This window comes from Chaetura pelagica, unplaced genomic scaffold (genome assembly GCF_000747805.2).
Source record: "Chaetura pelagica isolate M959 unplaced genomic scaffold, ChaPel_1.0 scaffold47, whole genome shotgun sequence".
NCBI classification, from domain to species: Eukaryota; Metazoa; Chordata; class Aves; order Apodiformes; family Apodidae; genus Chaetura; species Chaetura pelagica.
In genome coordinates this window covers 593,493-614,821 of record NW_009954140.1, presented here as the reverse complement: position 1 = coordinate 614,821, position 21,329 = coordinate 593,493, and the positions used below count along the sequence as shown (strand labels likewise).

General features: G+C 46.5%; 2 protein-coding genes across 2 annotated transcripts in view; one reads left to right on the top strand and one right to left on the bottom strand.

The window, feature by feature from the left end:
* Window positions 1-1,706: 1,706 nt before the first annotated feature.
* On the bottom strand, window positions 1,707-16,174 carry GGA3 (golgi-associated, gamma adaptin ear containing, ARF binding protein 3). Its single transcript, XM_010002652.1, has 16 exons — window positions 16,090-16,174; window positions 15,285-15,360; window positions 14,705-14,803; window positions 13,813-13,936; window positions 12,723-12,826; window positions 12,138-12,218; window positions 10,809-10,946; window positions 9,293-9,374; window positions 8,693-8,809; window positions 7,486-7,749; window positions 6,254-6,321; window positions 5,540-5,859; window positions 4,762-4,997; window positions 4,409-4,578; window positions 3,624-3,734; window positions 1,707-2,225 (listed from the first exon to the last, which is right to left on the bottom strand). The coding sequence occupies exons 3-16, from the start codon at window positions 14,786-14,788 to the stop codon at window positions 2,115-2,117; spliced, it is 2,010 nt and encodes a 669-aa protein (XP_010000954.1). The 5' UTR covers window positions 14,789-14,803; window positions 15,285-15,360; window positions 16,090-16,174; the 3' UTR covers window positions 1,707-2,114.
* Window positions 16,175-19,524: 3,350 nt separating this feature from the next.
* Window positions 19,525-21,329, top strand: part of MRPS7 (mitochondrial ribosomal protein S7) — a 4,867-nt gene continuing 3,062 nt past the window's right edge. The window contains exon 1 of the mRNA XM_010002732.1: window positions 19,525-19,599. Within this exon, the coding sequence (XP_010001034.1) occupies window positions 19,525-19,599 (75 nt within the window). The remainder of the gene's footprint in view (window positions 19,600-21,329) is intronic.

Genomic DNA, 21,329 nt, shown 5'->3' with positions numbered 1-21,329 from the left:
TTTTAATTTCCCAAGGTTTTCACAAGGCCCTTCCAGGCAGGCAGCCCAGGGCAGCATCCTGCTGGGCAGGGCACTGTGGGGGACACTGAGCACACAGCCATGCTGCAGAAAGCACTTGTGCTCTGCTGACCTCCTCCAAGTCACAGTGAATTCATGTGTAGGCATCTAGAGCAGTGACACCTGCTTCCTCAGGACGTGCCACCATGGCCAAAGCACTGTCCCCGTGCCCACGTGTCTAAGGTGCCGGCAAAAACATGTCTGAGGCAGAAAGAATTCTCTCCTTGTCCCCTAGCCTAGTCCAGCCATTTAACACTTGTTTTCTTTACAGACCCCAACAATGTGCCCATCCCTCTCACTTGCCTCTTAGGTCAGGGAGCTGACAAGGTTGGGGTCTCCATCAGCTTCCAACCACGAGTTTACAGCAAGCTCCTTGGCCAAGCTTTGATTCCATATTCAGGGGCTTCTACAGCTGCCTGGTTCCTCTGACTGGGACCTCAGGCCTTGGAACCCACGGAGTGCTTCACCTCTGGTGAGTTTTACTTAGCAACACAGTAAAGAAACTTCAGCTACAAGTAACTCAAAGCTGCATTTGCAGTGATAGGTTTTACAGCTGCCACCAATTCCAGCAGCACTTTCTCTGGAGTTTTCTTCCTACAACAAGCAGGCATCTCCTGATTATCTCAGGACTTGAGCTGACTGCTCACAGTTTAAGATGAGCTGTTGCTTGACAACACAGCTAGAAACACTGAGCGGGGTGTCCAAGGACCTGCCCTAGCTGTGCTTTTGTCAGTGGACGTTGAAAAAAACCCCACCCTGTTAATTCAAAAGAGTCTGTCTCAAAGCCAGCTGAGGCACCACTTGAGGTTGGAAAGCAAGAGGGAGAAGGAAGGGATTGCTGGAATCACCTTCTGGTGATTCAAACCCAGTTTCTGTGAGACTGTAGCTAGAAGGGTCATGCCCCCTCTTAGCACAAAACACTGATGTCCAGCACAACAGCTTTCCCCCTTGAGTCAATTGCACTTGTCCACTTCCTACAGGGAGCAAATAAACCAGGGCATTAAACCCAGCACATGCATCAGCACAGCCCAGTGGAGCTGCCTTGCCCTCCTTGTTTCTGTTTAGATATCCTATAGCTCTATTATTTACATCTTGTATTCCACTGTACTCAAGAAAACACAGTATTCAACTACAATAACAATACTGCCTGCATGAGGGGACAGCAGAGCCACCTCTCCTTATTCCTGGATTTAGTCAATGTACCTGATGGATGATTGTGAAGACACTTCTGCTCTCCAGGTCCTGTCCTCCACCAACACTGACTGCTCCTTTCCAGCCCCGTTTGCCACTTCACTACACATTTCCTCTTTTCCCCACACTGTGGAATGCAATGAAGGCATAAAAAAAACCCCAGTGTGACCATTTCTGTACAAAACTCAGCTTCAGCTGCCCAACACAGATACAAGAAGGAGGCAGTGAGCAGTATAAAATAAATACAGCTGAAATCCAGTGTCACACAGCACAGAGCGAGGAGCTACTTCCAGTGGCTCTTGGGAATGAAGCAGTGGGGGGAAGGAAGGGAGCCAAATACCATCTCAGTGTAAAAAATGAGCATTCCCTCAGGGAGCCAGTGTTATTGCTCACCATGCTTAGTGGGTCCAGCCTGGCGCTGAGGAGCAGGGCCCAGGGAGGGCACGTGTCTGAGGAAGCTCATGGTGGTACCACCACCCACCAGCCTGTAGGTATCTCCAGACAGCAGCACAGGAACAAAGCAACTAAATCCCCTTCTGCTGACAGGTCTGCCCTCAATATACAGTAACTTCAAGTTTAATAGAGGGGAGATAGAACCAGATTCACCCAGAGGTCAAGATAAAAGCCACCAGCACTTCTTGTAACCAGCTGCCACTCAGTTCATGCTTGGCACAGATGTCCCAGGACCCCTTTGACATGGGGCAAAACATTCTGGACGAAAGCTTCAAGCAGAGTGGTCAGAACATGTAAACAAAGCTGAACATCACCAGTGGATAGCATGTGTGTCCCTCCCCAGGTCACATTCATTCCAGTCCTGTGGGATCCTTCCCTGGTCCTGTCACAGAGTCTCTGGCAGTGTCCTAAGGTCATAGATGTCCCCACTGCTCTACTGGGGGAAACTGATCCACTTCACCGACCTCTGTGCTGGGCTGGTCTCCCAGTGTGAAGGTCAGTCTGTACCTCAGCCTCACCTTCTCCTGCAGGGGAGACAAAACCAGAGAGAAACATCAGAACAGCTCCTGGACAAAACGTGTCACTGTTACAGCTCTACAGGGAGCACAGGACCTATGTTGCACAGAGCAGGGGAAGAGGGCCAAGGTTAAGTTCCTGGAGCTGTACAGCTTATTTAGCAAACCTGAGTTATTTACCTTACAGGTTTTATGCCACAAAAAGCTTTATTGCTTAGCATGGAACAGTAGGGGGAAAGCATGAACAACCTGTGATAATAGTTGGCACATATCAGCAAGATTTGGACAGACTGGAGAGCTGGGCAAAGAGGAACCTAATGAGGCTCAACAAGAATAAGTGCAGAGTCCTGCAGCTGGGTAGGAGTAACACCAGGCACCAGTACAGGTTAGGAGCTGACCTGCTAGAAAGCAGCTCTGTGAAGAAAGACCTTGGAGTCCTGGTGGACAATCAGTTATCCACGGGACAGCAACATGCCCTTGTGGCCAAGAAGGCCAATGGTATCCTGGGGTGCACTAAGAACAGTGTGGCCATCAGGTCAAGGGTTCTCTTTCCCCTCTACTCTGCCCTAGTGAGACCACACCTGGAGGAACTTTGAAAATTCCTCATTCTGTGGAGGAAGATAAAACATTTCCTGCTCTGCAAAACTCCTAGTAAAATGTTAAGCAGGAGGTAGAACCAGTCCTTCAGTGAGAGGATCTCCATGTACCTCATAAAGGTTTTCAACAACCCACTAAACCCCTCTGACATTTATCCTTTTGGATCTCAAAGCTTTCAGCTGATACTTTGAGGACCATTTTGCTGTAATGCTCAAGTAGTAACATCTGGATTTGTCAGATAATTAGAAACTACTCCAGCATACAGCTTTGAGCTTCGTGGAACAGGCTACTTAAATGAGTAAATGCAGCAAGGAAAAACAGCTCCTCAGAAAAGAAAGTGTTAACCACATTGTCTCACTGCTCACAGGCACATCCTCAAAAAACAATGGAACTGACATGATCTGATAATTTGTCTGTTGGTTCAGATCTGTCAGGTCAGCCTCAACACAGCAAAAGAATTTCTATAGCACCAGCTAATTTGCCATCCATCTAGTGATCACCAAAGGTAGGCACTGAGAGGAGTCAGACCAGCTCCTGATCCAGCTCAGCCTTTTGTGACTCTGGTCCTTTTGTTGGGAGAAACTTACAGGTCCTTCTCATACCACCCCCTTCTGACACAGTCTGTTGGGGAAGAGCCTCCCTCCCTCTAACCCTGAACTGAAACACCAACGTTGTGCAGGAACTACCCCTGGAGGGCAAGTTAGGAACCAGCAGCTGTATCTGCTCAAGAGTTTGGTCCATCCCATCTAGAATTCAGCTGCCACCACATCTGTCTGACAAGGACAGGATCAACTCCCCTGCCCCTCTCACCTTTGCAGGGTTTGCCAGGAGCATGACTTGGGTGATGGCAGCAGGTGGCTGGATGGGATTGAATGGAGACAGCTCAGTGCCAGAGGGTGGCTGTAACTTCACTTTCATGGACTGCAAAGGAAAAAGCAGAACCTCAGGGATTACCTCCTACCTTGGGGACAATGAAAGATGAATGTACAGGCTGGAGAGATAACAGCACACACCCCAAGCTGAAGAGAATCAACCTACATGCAAGGATCAGGAAACAAGAGCCAGCCCAGCTCGTGCAATGTGATAGGAATAGGTCAGAGTCAGCCCAGAGTGCAGGCACTGCTCAGGTGAACACCAACAGCACCTTCCTATCCGAGTGCTCTTCTGTCAGGTTTTAATGCCAACACCTTCAGGTCAGTAAGCAGACCAAAACTGAGACTGGGCCAGTTTTCAAAAAACAAGCTGGCCATCTGTAATTATCCAGGTGTAATAAGACCAGAATGGAACATATTGTCAGAAATTCTGATTCTAAAACCCTCAAAGGTGGCTCTGTCCCTGTAACAGTCCTGCCATTGTACAGTCTGAGCCACCTTCAAGAACTGACACAGCTGGAAAATAGAGCACCAACTTCCTGTAGTTCCTGAGTTATCCTACTCAGCGTTTGCTGCCTCTGACAACCCCTTTGATACTTTGGGAAGAGGCAGAGCACAGCCTACAGGAGGGTAAGACCAGGCTGTCCCACATCCCTCACTTCACACCCAGGCCTTCTCAAAGGCAGCGTCATGTTGCCACAGGTCTAGGCCATGCATCCCTACCTTTGGCACAGCAGCCTGCAGCATGATGTTCCTCACAGGAAGAGGTGCTGTGTTCAGCATGGACACCACCACCACCAGCACGTCCGACCTTCCTGGTGGGCATTCCCGGGCAAAGTGCAGGAGGATCCGAAAGCCGTTCTTGTCATAGGCTGTCACTGGGAGGGCACTGCCTGCCACGGGGAGCAGAGGAGAGGAATGCAGGTTTCTGCTGCAGAAGATGATCTGCAGCAGCATCAGGCAATCTGACTGCTCACCTGGGACCTCTCGTCCTTCCCCTCCACTTCACAACCCCTGCCAAGAAGCTTTGCTTTTAAAACACATTCAGGGAAAGGTGAAAACCTTGAGATACTTACTGGGCTTAATGGATTCCAAGGGAACATGGACATTGGCCAAAGAAACTTCAGGTGCTCTCATGGGACTGCCTTGCTGCTGGAATGATGCTGGCTGGAAGAGAGGACTTCCTGAGCCTGCAGTGCAGCTGCTTGGGAAAGGAACTGGAGGGGCTCCAGGGGCAGTGACTGGCAGCCCTGTAGGTCCTATTAATGGGGCAGAAGTGATGGAGGTTGGCAAAGTAACCCCAGAGAACACTGAGGGTGTCCCCATGCCTTGGGTGGCAGTCCTGCAAGAGAGACAGAAAAAAACATGGGCAATGGAGCAGAAAGTGAAGCAGGCATCTCACCACAAACCTGAGACAGCAGCAGATCACAAGGACAAAGAGGTGGCCTGGAGCCAGATCAGAGTTAGTGACTCGTTATGGTCTCATGTAAGCAGGAAAGCTACAAGGGCAGTGGTGGCGGTGGGGTTAGGGATCTCTTCTCTCACCCAAGAAGAGAGCAGAGTCCACCCTGGCAAAGGGCTCTGTACCCTGGCAGCCTGTTCAGCTTCACACTACACATCTGAATCAGGCAACTGCACAACTGGTCCATGCTACCTGCCAGTGCTGCCTCTCCTTCCTGGAAGGGGGACTTCTCAGTATTAGCTTGTAAAATGAAACCCCCTGGGAAGAAAAACCACAATCATACGTTTCTACCCAAGTAGAGAAACAAAAATCTGCCCCTGCACCTGACACTGCAGCAAGCTTGGCTTTCTAACTGCAGAGACAGTGCACAGCCCAGGACTTCTGGTTACCCTTTGGCTTCTTCAAGGAGTTGTCCCAATGCATCCATCTTATGTGACATATTGCTCCCCACGGATGAGGTGAAGTACCCAGGAGCAGCTGGAATAGTCTTAGGAGGCCCCACAGGGGCAGCTGGTCCAGCAGAGAAGACAAATGGTGCTGAGGTTGGTGCTGGGATGCTGGGAGCAGTCTGAGAGGCTGTGAAAGCAGAGGGCAGCGCTGCTGACGTTCCACATGTAGTCTGTGATGTGTGATGGAGAAGAGGGTTCCCTGCAGGGTTGCAAGCAACAGTCACCATCTTCGGGTTAAAGAAATCCAGGCCCAACTGGTCATTCTGAAAGAGAGGACAAGTAGATGCTCCAACTCTCTGCTAGTCCCTGTTGGGGGGATGGCACCCTTACAGAGGGAGACAGATTTACTGCAAAAACAGGTGCTGGGTGGAAAGCAGCAAAGTCTGTGGCCTATGACAGGACTACATCTGATCTGTAATTTAAGGAAGTTCTAACTCATGGGGGACAGATGGGAAACTAAGAAGGCCAGGTTCAGTGACATCTACTCTGTTTAGACACACCTATCACAGATTTCAGAGTTAAGCCAGAGTTCCCCTCAGGAACAGCTGCCCCTCTGCCTGTATGTGTGATCCTGTTTCTCCACGGTGACAAAATGTGTCCTGAGAACCCCCACAATGACCATCCCTCCCTCCTCTCCCCTCAGACCCTCCTTTGTACCTCAAACATGCTCCACTGCTTGTTTTCTGAGGTCTCCTTCACTGCTGCAGGGGCTGGGTCATTCAGACCTGAAAGGAAAACCAGGGTAACTGTAGGAGGCAATGAGTTAGGTGTCCTTCCTTAGCAACTGTTTCAGTATCATCAACCCACTTTATTCAGCTCTGCCAGAGCCCAAGAACCTGATGAAAGACTGAAATGGGCTGCAAGTTTGCAATAAGGAAGAGAGACTGACAGCACCAGTAGCTGACAAGCCACCCCTGCACACAGCTCTTCTAACCCCTCCTGATTTGCAGTGTCTTTCTGCTGGTCACATCTGGGCTCCACAGTTCTGCAGGTTTCTCTCTGCAACCCCTCCAAGGCACCTTGCTGTCTGGCAAAGTGAGGGTGAGAGGTGAAATCTGTACCAACTGCAGGTCCAAGCACCTACAGATCAGCCTGCAAGTACACTCAACTGTTACTTCAGTGCTCCACTGCTTGTTTTCTGAGGTCTCCTTCACTGCTGCAGGGGCTGGGTCATTCAGACCTGAAAGGAAAACCAGGGTAACTGTAGGAGGCAATGAGTTAGGTGTCCTTCCTTAGCAACTGTTTCAGTATCATCAACCCACTTTATTCAGCTCTGCCAGAGCCCAAGAACCTGATGAAAGACTGAAATGGGCTGCAAGTTTGCAATAAGGAAGAGAGACTGACAGCACCAGTAGCTGACAAGCCACCCCTGCACACAGCTCTTCTAACCCCTCCTGATTTGCAGTGTCTTTCTGCTGGTCACATCTGGGCTCCACAGTTCTGCAGGTTTCTCTCTGCAACCCCTCCAAGGCACCTTGCTGTCTGGCAAAGTGAGGGTGAGAGGTGAAATCTGTACCAACTGCAGGTCCAAGCACCTACAGATCAGCCTGCAAGTACACTCAACTGTTACTTCAGTCAAAGACTGCACTGGGAAGATCAGAGTCTTCAATACTGACTCACTGCCCCAGCCTGATGTTCCTGATGATGCAAGGGAGTGGCCCGTGGACTCCCTTAGAAACCAAGGGCACATCAAAGACTGCACTGGGAAGATCAGAGTCTTCCATACTGACTCACTGCCCCAGCCTGATATTCCTGATGATGCAAGGGAGTGGCCCCTGGACTCCCTTAGAAACCAAGGGCACCTCTTGCTGGTTTCAGGCATGCCAGATGCAGCCAGCCCTGGTACTGAAGGATGAAAGCACCCTTTGCTGGGCCTCTCAGTGTCTTACCTAGGCACAGAAGCTCTTCATCCAGCAAGGAGAGGGAGTTGGCTGTGCTGTTCTGCTGGGAAGGGGCAGCTTCCCCCTGGCTGGAGGAACCACTCCGAGGCTGCGGGAATGTCTGGGGAGGAGGTGGGAGAATGGGAATCTCTGCTGGGGCTGCTGTGGGGGCTGGTGGCAGGACAGGGGGTGGCACTGGAGGTGGTGGGGTGTTGGTGACATCCAGTCCAGCAAGGTCAATGAGGGTGTTGAGATTACTTGTGGAGTTACTCCCTGCAGCAAACAGGAGAAGAGCACTACTAGGAAGGAAGGCAAAAGGCTCAGAGCAAACCCAACATAGAGAACAACCCATCAGAGAGATGGTTTCACTAACACAGATTGTGGCTTGTGGCTCTGTGCAACAGAGAAAGCCCACACATACTTTCCACCTGACCATCTGCTGTCCACAAGTTACTAAATCAACTCACGACAGGTAGGAAACGTCTACCTGAAAAGCAACATCTGCTCCAACCACCACTGCTCTTTCCCCAGTACTTCTTGTGGCACAATTCACAGTCTTTTCAAAATCTTTGGAGCTCAGATGATGCTTTGGGAGATCCTACAAAATTACAATCAGCAAACCAGGGAGCTGAGGAAAATACGTACAGTCTGGATCTATAATTCTCTTCTTACTTAGGACAGTCCTGTCCCAGTGAGATGCTGCCAGGCAGCATTATGCACTGCTCTGCTGCTCTCCAAGCAGAAACCTGTGATTCCCAAATGGTGATTTTGCCACACACATGTCCAGAGCCTTCAGTGGGGAAATTGAAGGGTAAAGTGGGCAACTGGCCTAAATTCACAAATGAAATTGCTGGAAAAGCCAGGACCCCTGGCCTGGGTCCTACTCTCTTGCTATTGTCCTTTTGATAAAATTGTCCTCCTCTTGCATGTCACCATTAAAAAGCAGGACAATTGTGGAGAGGAAAAGATAAAGAGAACTTCCAGCCACACAAAATGTGCAGATGCAGGTTTACTACTGATGCTATCAAAGGTTTCAATAATATGGAGCAACTCATGTACAGAGTTATCTGTCCACTGCTTAGGAGCCGTTTGGTGCCTCTCTGACCCACCAACTCTTGGCCACAAGAGCCACCAGACTTCACTACAATTAATAGGAAACCCCATCCAAAAGACTCACAGGATTCAAAGTTAAACAGCTGTCTTCCCAGGAACTCACCTTCCACTACAGACATCACAGGGAGATCCACTTCACCACTGATCACTTGCCCCTCTATTATTTTTTTATAGGAATTTATCACACGGGATAAATTGTCACTGGCCTGCAGGATATCCCCTACATGCAAGAGAGACAAAAATGACCTCCAAGTCTTTAGTAACTCTGCTCCCACAAATGCTGAGATTATTCCCTTACCAACTAACTAATCAGCATGAAAAAAACATAACTATTTGGCTATGAGCTGCATTACTCTGTCTTTGCTGTGCTTCTTCAGGCAACACCCTGACCTCTCTAGCTTTACAGTGACAACGAAAAAGTGAGTCCAAGGATTTGTTCCCCGCAGCAACGCCCTTCTCCTGCAAAAGCAGCAGGTGTCCCGCACCATCGCCCCCAGCCCCTCCAGCCCCCAACTCTACTGTCAAGTCCTTGCCTGAATTTAAATTATAAGCATAAAGAGGCAAGGATCTTGTCTTTTATCTGCTTGCTCAAAGTGCATTCACAGTGAAGAGGTGTTTTTCCAGCAGCCACTCTGTGCTGAACCCTTGCACAGTCCCAGGTCCCAAAAGCAATTAAAACAAGGAGAAGTGGAGCTCTGTTTACCCAGACTGCTGTCATTATCTTCTGTCTCACTGGCCAGCTTGAATAATGTCCTTCTTTTGGTTTCACACCTTTCATAGAGCTCCTAGGAAGATAGATTAGGACAAAAGGTTTCATCTTCCAGGAGCCACAGTCAGCAATACCCTCAGCACAGAGTGACCCCCAAGGCTGGCAAGCCCAGAACAGAGAACACAGCCTCTCTGTGCTGAAGGTGCCAGCGTGGCTGGACAACCAAGACCTCCTGTCCCTGCCCTGCCCACAGGGCTGAGATGTGACATTAGTCTGGGAGTCTAAGCACAATCTGCATTTTCATAGAATCACAGAATGGTTTGAGCTGGAAGGGACCTTAAAAATCATCTGGTTCCAGCCCCCTGCCATGGGCAGGGACACCTCCCACCAGACCAGGTGACCAGGTTGCTCCAAGCCCCATCCAACCTGGCCTTGAACACCTCCAGGGAGGACATGTTCAATACAACATCTCAGTCCTCCCTCACATCAGTTCTAGCCCAAAAGAGATGTTCCTTCCTTGTTTTACAGTAGTCCCTAAAGGCCCAAGGATGAGCAGGTTGTGCTGCCAAGATGATGCTTTGATTGCACTGCAACCATGTAGAGCAAGGTGGCAAGCAGGAAATGTTTCACAGAGACAAAGAGGTTTCTTAAGCTTCTTGCCATCGTTTCAGGAGCTTGGTGTTAAAAACAAGTAGTTTTAACTTTTTTAATTAGGTAACATGCAACTCTTCAAGGCTCTTCTCCTATCCAACCATTCCTGGTGGCTATTTTTACCTTCTTGATGTTCTCCCAACCCTGTACCACGAGCTAAAACTCTTCCTTTGAAGGGGAGGTCATCTTTTCTGTCCCACTGAGCCTTTAGTTTATCCACCCACTGTGCTGTAAGTTACAAACTGCAGCTTCTTGATTCTGCCACCCTGCATCTTTGGAGAACAGCTGGACCTCACTTGAAGCCTCTGCAAAATCAAGATATTATCCATGGAGTCCTTTGGTGAAAGGCACTAAAACATGATTATTTTCTTTCCTGCTGTTCCCAACATCTGCTCTTGTTTCTCCCCATTGCTCTCCATCTTACTGCACTGTTTGTAATTCTCTGCAAAACTCAAGTCTGGGAGAAGAAAGGACTAATTCCAGGATTTCTGGGAAGAAGGAGCAGCTCAGACTCACCTTCATGAGCTCCCTGTCAGCTTCTGATGACTCCTCTTTGCTGTAATGAGCCAACATCTCATTCAGCAGCTTCACATTGTTATTGACTTCCTCCAGCGTGTGCAGGCGTCTCGTCACCTTCTGAATCCGAGCCTCGTCCTTCAGGGGGTAGAACAGATACAGAGAAAGTGAGTGTTCCTGGAAAGGTCGACAGTTATCACCAGAGCAGGTATGATCTGTAAATCATGTCAAATAATGTCTAACTTAAAAACAGCACTGTTTGTAATTCTCTGCAAAACTCAAGTCTGGGAGAAGAAAGGACTAATTCCAGGATTTCTGGGAAGAAGGAGCAGCTCAGACTCACCTTCATGAGCTCCCTGTCAGCTTCTGATGACTCCTCTTTGCTGTAATGAGCCAACATCTCATTCAGCAGCTTCACATTGTTATTGACTTCCTCCAGCGTGTGCAGGCGTCTCGTCACCTTCTGAATCCGAGCCTCGTCCTTCAGGGGGTAGAACAGATACAGAGAAAGTGAGTGTTCCTGGAAAGGTCGACAGTTATCACCAGAGCAGGTATGATCTGTAAATCATGTCAAATAATGTCTAACTTAAAAACAAAAAAAAAATCACAAAAACCCCTCTCCAATTTATGTCAAGCGTTGGTTATTTTATTATCTTTTCACCACCATCCTAAAATGACACAATACCCCATTGTTCCAAAAAGTCTCATTAAATAGACTTTAATGTGTAATTGTAACAGTAAAAATAGAAATGTTCTCAAAAGTTCCTTTCTGACCTTTTCAGAAGACTTTTTTTTTTTTTTGGTCACATGATGCCATTGTATGAAAAAGGTGTGTTTAAAGCAAAACATTTACCAGGAACAACAAGCACTGTCTGGTAGAAAATGTCCACCCATCTCTGATTTGAGATTCCAACTACAGATGCAGCAGAATCTGCCCTGGGGACAGGAGAAGCTTGAATGGAAACATTGCAGTGACCTACACACCCTCTTCAGGCTACAAGCTACCCTTGGGTTTTTCTTGGCCAGAATCAAAGTGAGTGAGTCATTTCCTGGATTCCAGGGTCTCTGGTGATGCCATGGCTGGATGCACCACGGGAAGGTGTCCAAAAGGAAGGTGTTTCCATGAAGCCTCCTTGTGAGAAGACCCAGTCCAATGACTCAGTCCTCAGAATCCTGGGGTGGTACTGCCATGTTCTCACCAAACCCTGACCTGAGATCTTAAGTGATGTAGTTAACTATAATAAAGGGTACCCAATCCTTGCCCCTTCTTGCCCTGTCCTCCATCAGAGACACCAACTGTAGACATTTTTGTAATACAAACAACTCCCAGTTGGAGCTAATGTCAAAATTCCAACACACTTGTATCACACAGAGCCCTGCTAAGTTATCAGATGGCACCCCTCCTTTTTGGTGGTAACCACAGGGAGCGGATGCAAGTGAGCACTGTTTAGAGATTCTAAAAAATAAGAAAGGCTGGATGTCACTGCTGGTCAGTCTCATTCAGTCCCCACTACTCAACTACAGGAGGTACTAACAGCACACTACTGGAGTCTAAAAAACCTGAGTCCTGTCATTCACACCATCCTGAAGCTCTCCACCATTTTGAAGCCAAATTGTTTAAAATCTGGAAAGCAGACAGCTGATTGGGACCAATCCTTCAGGAATTTCTTACCTCTTTTACCATGGATTTTATAAGCTTGTTGGCCTCCTGTAAATCATCTGGGTTCTTGCTCTTCAGCAGCTTGGCTAGAAGCTGTATGACAAGAAGAGGATACTGAGGAAATAAATAAAGCCCCTTTGGCAAAGAGAAGCACCAAGGGGAATCTAACTGCACAATCCAGGGGAAAAGAGATCCAGCATACTATTACAAAGCTTACCCTGCTTTCATAGTTACAACAACCCCAGCAGGAGTAAATTATGGTTTATTATGTGAGTTGCTGCCTTCTTGCTTCTACACAGGACACATACTCTGAACTCTCAGAGACTTCTGACACTAGATAATGATCCCCCCCAGTCCGTAAGTTTTGGTCCTGTGTGTGAAATGTTCTCTGCCTTCTCATGCTCTAGAGCAGGATGGCACTTGAACCAGGAATAATCTCATAGTGATAACATAGATGAAGCTTTAGTTGGAACTTGAGTGGATAAAGTAACAAGTACACACCATCACCCAAAAATAAAAGTTGAATTAGTAAACTTTTCTTCCTTGTACATGTGCATCACTTTTCATTAGTGATTATGATACAAGTCTTCGCTATACCTTGGATTTTTCCTCATCATCAAACACAGTGTTTTTGGGACGAGGTGGAGGTGAAGGAATCAAGGTTCTGTCTGCAGGAATCACAGGATCAGACATAACGATCCCTGAAAGCAGAAAGGGAACCCCCATGGTTTGTACCTGCAGTCACACAAGGCAGTGCACCCAGTTATTCCCAGGCTGCTGTGGAAGCAACCACACAGCCCATCTGTCACTGTCCTAATGAGCAATAATAGGATCAAAACCCCTGAGCACACTGGTTGGAAAATGAAAGTTTTCTTTTATAAAGACCAAAAGCCCAGCAGCTCTGTTGCCATGTCCATACTGCTCCTCTAATAGCCAAGTATAATCAAGAGCTTTTCACTACTTTCTTTCCCCCCTTTCACATTAGCTCTTGAACCACTAAGTGAAGTCCCAGACAACCCAGCTTTGTGCCAACTCAGGGTGACATTTGTCAGTATAAATGGGCTGAGCAGGAAAGCAGAGAGCAGTGCAGAACAGGGTGAGGAGCAGAGCAGTGGGGAAGAGCCAAACCTCCTGCTTGCTGCACTGCCAAATCCCTAGATTTGTGGTCTACTTCAAGAGCTTTCCTGGAACCAATTTTTCTTGTGAGGAGACTGCATGCTTCTCAGCTGAACTTTTTTCTCTGTGCCTACACAAGAAGTTTGTTTCAGTTGACCTACAGGTACAAGGGTAAAGTGATCTAGTTGAAAGAACACAAACAGCTTCATGGAGGCTCTTCACAGAATCACTCTGGTTGGAAAAGACCTTTAAGATCATCAAGTCTTACTCTGCTTTAAATTACACTTGTTCAAATAATTTGCTTACTAGTTCCAGAAAAACTAAAAAAAGAGCCTACAAACCAAGGTACTGGAGAGTGCTTAGAAATATTTGCAAGGTGCTTAACTAAGCTAGCTAAAAAAGCCAACCCAAGTTGGCTAGTTAAAAAACCCATCTCAAGGCATTTAATGAAAAGCTTTTCAGGGAATCTCTCCTCTCAGAGCCTGCCTTGACCCCATGTCATTAGAAGCTGCCTATTTTGTGTGCTCCTGCTCAAAGCACAGCCTGGAGAAAATGCAGGAAGGCTCCCAACCTTGTCTCTTCAGCATGTAGTAGGCATCCTTGATTTTTGATTCCTCTGGCAAGGCCACTGTCCAGCTATACAGCAACTCAATGACTTTGGTCTTCACCTTCTCTGAGACTCGGTCTCCCAGGTACTAAGAGTGGAAAAAAGGTGGACATTCTTCACTTTTTGTTTTAAAAATATAAAGCCCAAACCCAGAGAATGGGATGTTAGTGATATACATGAAAAGGTGTATAATCCACGTTCCAAGATGCTCTAAGGTACATCTGTATAAGTGGAAAAAATGTTCCTTTAACATACTTCAAATAGCAGTGAGGAGAAGCTTTGTGATTATCTTCAGAAATGAAAAAGCAGCTATTCTGTTGGTTTCAGGATTATGCTATTTAAAAATGACAGCAATACTGATAACCACCCCCTTCCCTGTCTTAAAGGGAAGAATCTGGGAATACTTTGCTTCATCAATCATGCCATCAGATGTCTCTGTCTATTTTTTGCCACGTTAAACTGACCATGAATGTTGAGAGACTTAGCCAGGCACTTTTAACACCGTAAGTCAGCAGCAGAGTGAGGACTAGAGCTCTGTGGTGTGTTGCCAAGTCTCTTTTTTTAACCTCTGCATCACACCTCTCCCCCACTGATGCTGGGGTTTTGTTTGGCTTTTTGGAAAACACAGACCAAGCTTTGGAGCAGAACTGATGGTAAATACTGGTGGTAAATACATGCAACTTACAGAGAAAAATAGTAGGCAAAGCACAAAAAAGCCCTTAGCTAACAAATGATCTTGAATATAGGGTAATAAATGCAACGAGCCAGATAGAGCACTGCAAACATTTTGGATGTTGCCTGGAGCTTCCAGAGCTCAAACAAAATGTAAATACAGCCATAAGACTCTGGGACTAACCTTTGGAGACACGACTTTTATTAACTCGTTTAAAAAGCGGAACTTCCCTACTTCGTTATGAAATCTTCTCCCACAGTTCTTCATACAAGCTTCCAGCACCTGCATCCAAGTAACAACAGGCTTAAATGAACACCAACACCCTACAGCAATAGAGCAGCTGTGTCCTGCTTACCAGGGAACTGAGAGACCCATGTCAGTGGGACATGTCCTCCTGCTCTGGGATATGGGAGTGGATCTCCCCTCTTAAGGGGTGACACATCAGGTCAGGTTGGTCCTCCACTCTCATCTATGAAAACCTAAGTCACTTATCTCACCATCAGATCTCACAACAATGAACACAAACCTGCTGCAACTAAACCCCAACTGTTTCTCACTGCCCTATTGCTAATGAGCAATCTGGATACTTTAATTACACAAGTGTGCTCCCTCTCAAGGCCCACTCCCCCAGGCAGGGGGAATCAGGGCATCCAGTCCCAGCTAAGCCCCCTGGCACACACTCTGCCCCCTTATACTTCGCAAAGATTATGTCACGTGATATATAACTGGGTTTAAGAGGTGGGGGTGGGTAAGGACTACCTACTGTCAAGGCTTGCACTGCCTCCCATTCCTGTGGTGACTGGATTTTATGAGCCAGGAGTCTCACAGCTATCTGTGGCCTGAAACAAAGCAGATCCCCATGACAGACAAAGCAGGTTGAAGGATTTTCAGACTTTCACAAATGATGTATAAACAAGATGCCTTTCAAATAATTTTTTAAAAAATGCCATATAGTACTCTTCATCTTTCCATCACTGTACAAAGGCTAACAAGAAATGTTCAGGTCACCTCTGTAAGTATATATGAAAGGAAGAAAGGGCTGCCAGTCTAAGCCAGCAATTCCAGATTCCTGCTTGGGAGGGGCCAAACAACTCCCAGTACAGTCCCCAGCCCAGGAAATCACTACATTCTCTTGCATTAGTTTTCTTCTTCCAGAAGAAAACAATCTTTCCTTAGCTCACAGGAAAGCTGTGACTCAGGAGGTTTCCTCAATTAAGCCTTGTGAAGGTTTTTAACACACGGAGCCCCATCAGACACTAAGAGCTATAACCCCATTTTACACACTGGCAATCAGAGTAATTTTGGCTGGGTGAGAACCCTGCAGCTGCAGAAGTTGACGTTGGAGGCAGATTCAGAATTCCCTTTTTCCCAGTGCTCAGCCTGTGTTTAAGCCATCCTGCCTTTCACAGAAAAGAAACCACACTTTGCAGCATCTCCTTTCTTTTGTAGCCAGACCTTCCTTGCAATAGCATTATATATAAAAGAAACCATGAAAGGTTATGATCAAATTCTAGATTTTAAACTGTGAATGTTAATTTATTAAGTATAGAGCAGTTTCGGACACCCACCCTTCAAGTTCTTTGTTGATCTGGTCACAGAATCCAATGATGTATTCCCAGTCTTCTTGCCTGTTAGATGGGTTAGTGGCTTTATCTTTGGTAAGGGAGAGAGAACATATTACCAATCAAGCCAAGAAACAGTATAGAAGGTCATGTAGTTCCTAGAGAAAACCATTTGACAACCCCTGCCAGCTATAAAAAAAGGAGAAAGAAGTTCACACATGGTGTGTCTGTCCAGGGAAAAAGGTGTGTCCAAGTTGAGACATCCAAATATCCAGCAAGAATCACTGCTTTCCAAAAAAACCCAAATCTCAAGTACTTAGAAACACACTATTTCCATACTCTGAATGAGAGTACAAGATAAAATATCTGAGCTCACACAGTTTTTCCCTCTGCCTGAAATGCTCTCTCTTCCCATTTGGCTATAAAATTAAACTCCTTAAAGGCTAAGCCCTCATACTTTCTACATAGAAAATTACTTTTGTATTCCCTGGGAGTTTTGTAGAAATAAAAGCTGGAACATCAGACGTTTAATATAAGGAATTCAGCATTAACACTTGCTTTTAGAGTGCCAGCTGATTTGTTAGATGCCTCAGCATTCGTCCTGGGAATTATGAACTGAAATTTATTATTATGCATTGCGTTGTTCTTGCAACTATTAAACACCACAGCCTGTATCTGATCAGGAATTAAATTCCTATATGCTCCAACTTGGAGAGCAATGCTCTCCTGCCTGGGCTATTTCAGGCTCCTGAAGGATCCTCCCCTGGGTACCAGAACCTCACTTATTGTACTGACTGCAGAACAGTGAGGCTATCAGCACTTTTTCTGGGATGAATGCATCTTCCCTGTGTATTCTGCTTAGCTCTGATGGAGGACTGAATTTATAGTAGACAAGATTCCTGCTTTAACCTAATTCTCCAGCCAAGATGACTGGACACAGTAATTCTTCTATCTTTTAAGGGAAGAAACAGCACACTGTAGCTATACATCTAAGGGCTGGCAGTTAAGAAGCCTATCTCAAAATTTTAATACAAAGGTAATAGGTATGAGAAAGAATATATTGTTTTGCCAGATAGGATAGAGCAAGGCAGGGAGGACAGGAAAAAAACCAGTACACATCCCTGTACTTTCATTACAGAGGGAATGGATAAACACATGCTATATTACAAAGTGCAAGTTTTAATCATCATTAAAACATATCCTTTTATGTTTCCACTGGCAGGTAAAACCAGCTAACAAACATCTACTCTGAAACCTCTCTGAGTCCACCTCAGTCCTGCTACCACAGCAGTCCTAGAAGGCTTGCTCATCTTTTCCTCCTCATGGAAGGACAGCTGCAAAGCCATATTCTAAATTGTTCCATGGATTGCATCCGGAAAACATTCTGCAGAGGTAAATCTGTGTCTGCTGCTGAGTTTCATGGGACCCTGAAAAGCAAAAGGCAGCAGCCAGGGAGGACTAACTCTGGGATCTCATCTTGTTGTACTAGCTAAGCTACCAATCTGGTTTTTGAACTCAAAGGTTCAAAGAAGGCTTAGTTTAAAATGCAGCTGCTGCAGGGCCAAGTGACTGTTCAAAACATATGAGGCACTTAGACCTTCTTACCCCACTCACAAGTGCTGAACACCCTGCAAGTGTCATGAAACCAGACTTAACTACCTCAAGTTTCTTCATGCAAGTCAAATGGCATCAGACATGTCTCAGTGCTCCAAAGCACCCCTGCTGCTCTGCAGGCCTAGGTGACAGAAACAGCTCTTGGCTGAAGTTTGTGGAATTTATTGAATACAGGAAGAGCACAAACAAGTAAGGACACTCAACTAAATGAACTCTCTGTTGGCTGCACATCCTGAAATTCCTGAAAAGACCTAGTACAAACAGGGAAAAGTAACCAACATTTCCTTGTTCAATGTTCCTTTTAAAGCTGCTCCAAATACCTCAAAAGATCTCTTAGAATGACACTGGACTATTTCACACTTTCATACAGGGTACAGATTCATCTACTTTTTGAAACAAAAGCTCACACAGAAAGATAGCCAAGTCTCAGGAGGAGTGAGGGAAGTTATGTTCCATGTGAAGGAACTCCCAATTTCTAACTTTCATAGAATCTCCCTGTAAAACCTTAGTGCATGGAAGTTGGCAAGCTTGATCAGAAGTCCTGCCCTGGCTCTGGAGACTGACAAAACAGAACTGATGCTCAGCACCAGTCTCAGCACAGCCACATGAACAGAGCATCCCAGGGGAGCTTAATTACCTGCTTAACCTTTTCAGAACATCCCTTCATTAAGCTGCATCATATATCTTTAAAGATATAACCTAAAACCCTTTCTTCTTTGCAGAAGACTTAAAATGTGGGCAGGGAGCTCCTCTGCACTGCCTTATAAATATGCTTCAACTCTTACATGAAATTATTTGTTGCAGGAAGAAGTTTGGTGCCCTGGAGTACCAAATCCTTGGCTTCTGTGTTGAAACTGCCGACAAAGGCCCATTCAGCCCTGGGTATAAAGTTTGCTTTCAGAGACACTTGTTCACCGGGTACCACCCTGAGAACCCCATTTCACATTGGCAACCAAGTGAATCTGAATGAACAACCTGGGAAGAAAAGTCTCAGCACTACCCTAGCCCTGCCGCCACCTGTCTCAGCTCTCAGGCACTGCTGTGCTTGGGACATATAAAGTCACTTCATAATTGACCTAAACACTGAAGTACCAGTGCCTCAACATTTAGATGCATCATTAGATAGGAAATAAAGGTGCTTATTTTATCTATAGAGAAGCAGCATTGGAATGCAGAGAGCCACAGACCCATTAATTGCTTGGCAATGAATGCCCATATTTCCCTGGTTTTACTTCTTTATTGAAGTGAGAGAAAAGCCAATCAAACAAGGGGTTTCACCCAAGTCAGGCTTAGCATATGAACTGGGAATCCCCAGCCCAAGCATGTCAAATGTAAGTTTGCATATGCAGGAGGAGCAGGACAGTGCTGAGCCATAACAATACAAGAAAAAGAGAAATTAAGACAATCATAATATTTTATCCATTTACACAGCTGGACACTACCTAAGCCTGACGCGAGTGTGATGCAATAAGCTTCCTGTTGGATGCAGTCAAAAAGGCAGGGCTAAAGTCAAAGGATCCAGCTGTGTTTGTGCAACTGACACTATTTTCTAACCTCCTCTTCTATTTCAGCTCAGTGCAGAAGAGCCTGCCAGCAGGGAGAGAACAGAGAGGATCACCTTCTCTCATCCCAGCTGCCTGAAACGAGGCAGGAGACACGAAGATCATCACTGGCTGAAGTGCAGATCTTGCTGCAGTGTTAGGACACAAGGATGATGTTGCTTCATGGGTCTCTTGAGTCCACCTGATGACAGAGATAGGGCAGCATAGAAGGCTGCATCTCACGGGGAAAAAAAAAGATCACTGGCAAGAATTTTTCCGTTTTCGCATGACTGGGAAGCTGGCTGTGCTGCTGAGCAATGCTGGTCCTTTGGAACAGGCCCAGCAGGTATACACCCTCAAGGTTAGTGTTAGACACGGCCCAGCTGTGTGAGGGTTACAAGAATAAAAGCTTCAGGAGGCCTGGTGAACGCCCTCGGATGTGTCAGAAAAAAAGATGTGCCAGCCTCTACACTCTGCCTTCCTGGCCTGCAGGGCTCCTCCGGCAATTCACACACACTAACCGCTCTGTGCTCCCCTCCGAGGGGAGGAGCAACCTGATCACACCAGCACAAACCACTGGAGCAGTGACCAGGCATAAATGCATCCTCTGAAATGTGAGAACAACGCTCAAGCCTGAAGAAATGTGGACACCTCTGCAAACAGGAGCACTGCAAGATTTCTTACACTGAGCCCTTTAGTGACAGAATATCCTGCTGCTTGGCCAAGAGGGAGAACTTCTATCTTCCACAATTAAAAAACAACTCCACAAATCAAACAGTCAGGAAGCTTTCCAGGCTGTATAACCTAAAATATCCTTCCTACTAGAGATATTTTCAATACACAAACTGAACTTGGTGAGTCAGTTCTCCTCGGAGAAAGATGAAAAGGAAGGGATGTGGGTGTTTCTTCACTGGCTACAATAAAAGAAATCGACAAATTGTGGGAGTTCAGAAGAGGAGCAAAAAAAATGGTTAAGGGGACAAAAGGGATTAATCTAAAATTAAAAGAGCTGAAAACATTATTTAGCCAGTAACTCCTACAACAGATGATGATGTTTGAATTTTGTATTTGTATGTGTTTGAATTTGGCATGAAAATACCTAGAAAGAAGAAAGATTTAACCTTGTTTATGGAAGGATGACTCCATAAGGATAAGAGATTTTAGACTCTAAGGTGTTCAGGACAATGACCATCTTTTGCTGTTTGCCTTGTGCCACAGCATTTAGGAACTTCAGTCACTGATGTAATCAAACAAATAACTAGCAAGAAGAAAGCCTAGGCAACAAGCTAGTGATATAGGACAGCCTCTCAGGGACAGCAGCAAGAGCCCCTGTGTGTGGAATATACAAAAACGATTACTGTTACGACTGATTCATTCAAGAATCACTTCCCAGTCCATCAGTGCCAGGTTCCTACAGCCAAGAGCCAAAGATGAAGGAGACTCAGGGGCAGACACACAACAAGGACATACCAGCAAGGGCTGGGGATGAACAAGCCATGTGCTTTCTTCCTTTTCCCTGTCTCTAACATTTAAGATCCTGTGATAAACAATGCCACACCTTGACAAAGGATTTTTTACTTTTCCAGTCTGTATGGAACATGCATCCATAACTCCTACCCTGGAACTGCAGCTAGGCACAAGGCAGAATCCATCTGCTTGAAATGCACAGTTGTATAACACACGAACGCAATTTATCTGGGGAGTCCCCACAGTTCCCAGCCTCACAATCAACACAGGTCCATCTGCTATAACCAAAACCAAGACAAGGGAAAAAGAGAAGGCAGGGACAGACACATAACGTGAGCCTGTACGGTCAAAAAAGAGCAACAGCCTCACAGATGCTGAGCAGGGCAAGCTACAAACCTGACCACTCCTGACACCTCCCAACAAGCAGACCGATGCTGAAAGCCCCGGAGCCGCTGCTGTGCCCCTACAACCACAGCTCTGCACCTCTCCTTCCCCGGCCCTGCCAGGGTGAGCACCGGGAAGGGGGGAGGCCCCAAACCCTTCCCTCCAGAGGCACAAACTCGCGCGTGTGGAGGTGCCCGCTGCGGGGGAACCGTCCCCAGGCTGCCCACACACCCACACCCT